The 1,812-nt window shown below is 46.1% G+C and overlaps 1 protein-coding gene across 1 annotated transcript; it reads left to right on the top strand.

Annotated features, from left to right (window-relative positions):
* The first annotated feature begins 220 nt into the window (after nucleotides 1-220).
* Nucleotides 221-718, top strand: LOC114397008. Its single transcript, XM_028359152.1, has one exon. The coding sequence runs from the start codon at nucleotides 221-223 to the stop codon at nucleotides 716-718; it is 498 nt and encodes a 165-aa protein (XP_028214953.1).
* The last annotated feature ends 1,094 nt before the right edge of the window (nucleotides 719-1,812 follow it).

Below are 1,812 nucleotides of genomic sequence, written 5' to 3'. Positions count from 1 at the left end.
GATTAATGATGGGGGAACGCACTTCTGCAACAATCAGTTGAAGAAAGTTCTGGAGCACTATAATGTCCGACACAAGGTGGCCACACCTTATCACCCTTAGACGAATGGCCAAGCAGAAATTTCTAACAGGGAGCTCAAGCGAATCCTGGAAAAGACAGTTGCATCATCAAGAAAGGATTAGGCCTTGAAGCTCGATGATACTCTCTGGGCCTATAAGACAATGTTCAAGACCCTCATCGGCTTATCACCATTTCAACTAGTGTATGGGAAGGCGTGCTATTTACCAGTGGAGCTGGAGCACAAAGCATATTGGGCTCTCAAGTTGCTCAACTTTGACAACAACGCATGCGGGCAAAAGAGGAAACTACAACTGCTGGAATTAGAAGAGATGAGACTGAATGCCTACGAGTCATCCAGAATTTACAAGCAAAAGACAAAGGCATATCATGACAAAAAGCTACAGAGGAAAGAATTCCAGCCAGGACAACAGGTATTACTCTTTAACTCAAGGCTAAGACTATTCCCAGGTAAGCTGAAGTCCAAGTGGTCAGGGCCGTTTATCATAAAAGAAGTCAGACCTCACGGAGCAGTAGAATTGGTGGATCCTAGAGAAGAGAACTTTGAGAAGAAATGGATCGTCAATGGACAGCGCTTGAAGCCTTATAATGGAGGACAACTAGAGCGATTGATGACCATCATCTACTTGAATGACCCTTGAGAAGGCCTACTGTCTAGCTAAAGACAATAAACTAAGCGCTGGTTGGGAGGCAACCCAACATATTTTGTAAAAATGTAAGTTATTTTTTTATTCTATGTAAAAAAAAAGTAAAGGCCGAATAGGTGAAGTCAACAATAGGAGGGGTGCCAATAGCAAAAATGAAGTGGGTTGCACGAAGCTACGCGCTTAGCACGCGACCTCGCGCTAAGCGCTCAGGTACGTTTTTAATTTTTGAATTTGAAAATTCTGAGGGAAACCAAGGGACACTCCTCTTGGGGCACTTAACGGCCAAGTGTGCGCTAAGCGCGCAAGCCATAAATTGCTGGACAGTTTTCGAAATTGTCCAGCCCCTCAGCTGCCTTTTGTTTTATTTTAAAATTTCAAACCACCTCATTTTTCATCTCTTCTGCGCACTCCCACTCTCTAAACTCCTCTTCTCTGCATTTTCTCTTCACCTACCTGCTTCCCTGTGACTTTTCACGCAGCTTTTCACGAAAAAGGGTAAGATTCTGGATCTGGATCATTGCTAAAGTTGAGTGCAGGTATCATCACGCTAAGCCCCACACATAGGCTTAGCGTGAACACGTAACATAGAGAAGAAAGAGGAGCGCGCTAAGCCAGCGAAAGTAACAGAAGAAAGACGAAGCACGCGCTTAGCCGTCACCTCGCGCTAAGCGCGCTCACGAGATTCAGAGAACGCGCTAAGCGCGTGCCTAGGCGCTAAGGGCGTGCTAGCAAAAGCAGCAGGAAGTCGCTAAGCGTGGGGCTGGGCCTTAGGGCCCATCAGCCCTCGCGCCTTACTTTTTGTACCCCCACTTCTACTGTCCACACTCCCTTCTGAATTTCTTTTTGCACCCCTCATCTTTACTGAATGCACCCCTATTATGATTCTTTTTGCACCCCCCTGATTGCTAACTTCAGTTTGTTTCTCTTGTTTTTTGTTTTTTTCAGATGGCCTCCTGCAAACGTCGAGCCGTGCCCACACCTGGGGAAGCGTCCAACTGGGACTCTTCCCGTGTCACATCCGAGATTGCTTGGCATAGATATCAAGATAACATTCAGCTCCGGAACATCCTTCCAGAGAGGAATGTAGA

The sequence above is a fragment of the Glycine soja genome, chromosome 18, assembly GCF_004193775.1.
Source record: "Glycine soja cultivar W05 chromosome 18, ASM419377v2, whole genome shotgun sequence".
Taxonomy (NCBI): domain Eukaryota; kingdom Viridiplantae; phylum Streptophyta; class Magnoliopsida; order Fabales; family Fabaceae; genus Glycine; species Glycine soja.
Note: the sequence above shows the minus strand (reverse complement) of the source record. Positions and strands in the feature narration are given on the sequence as shown.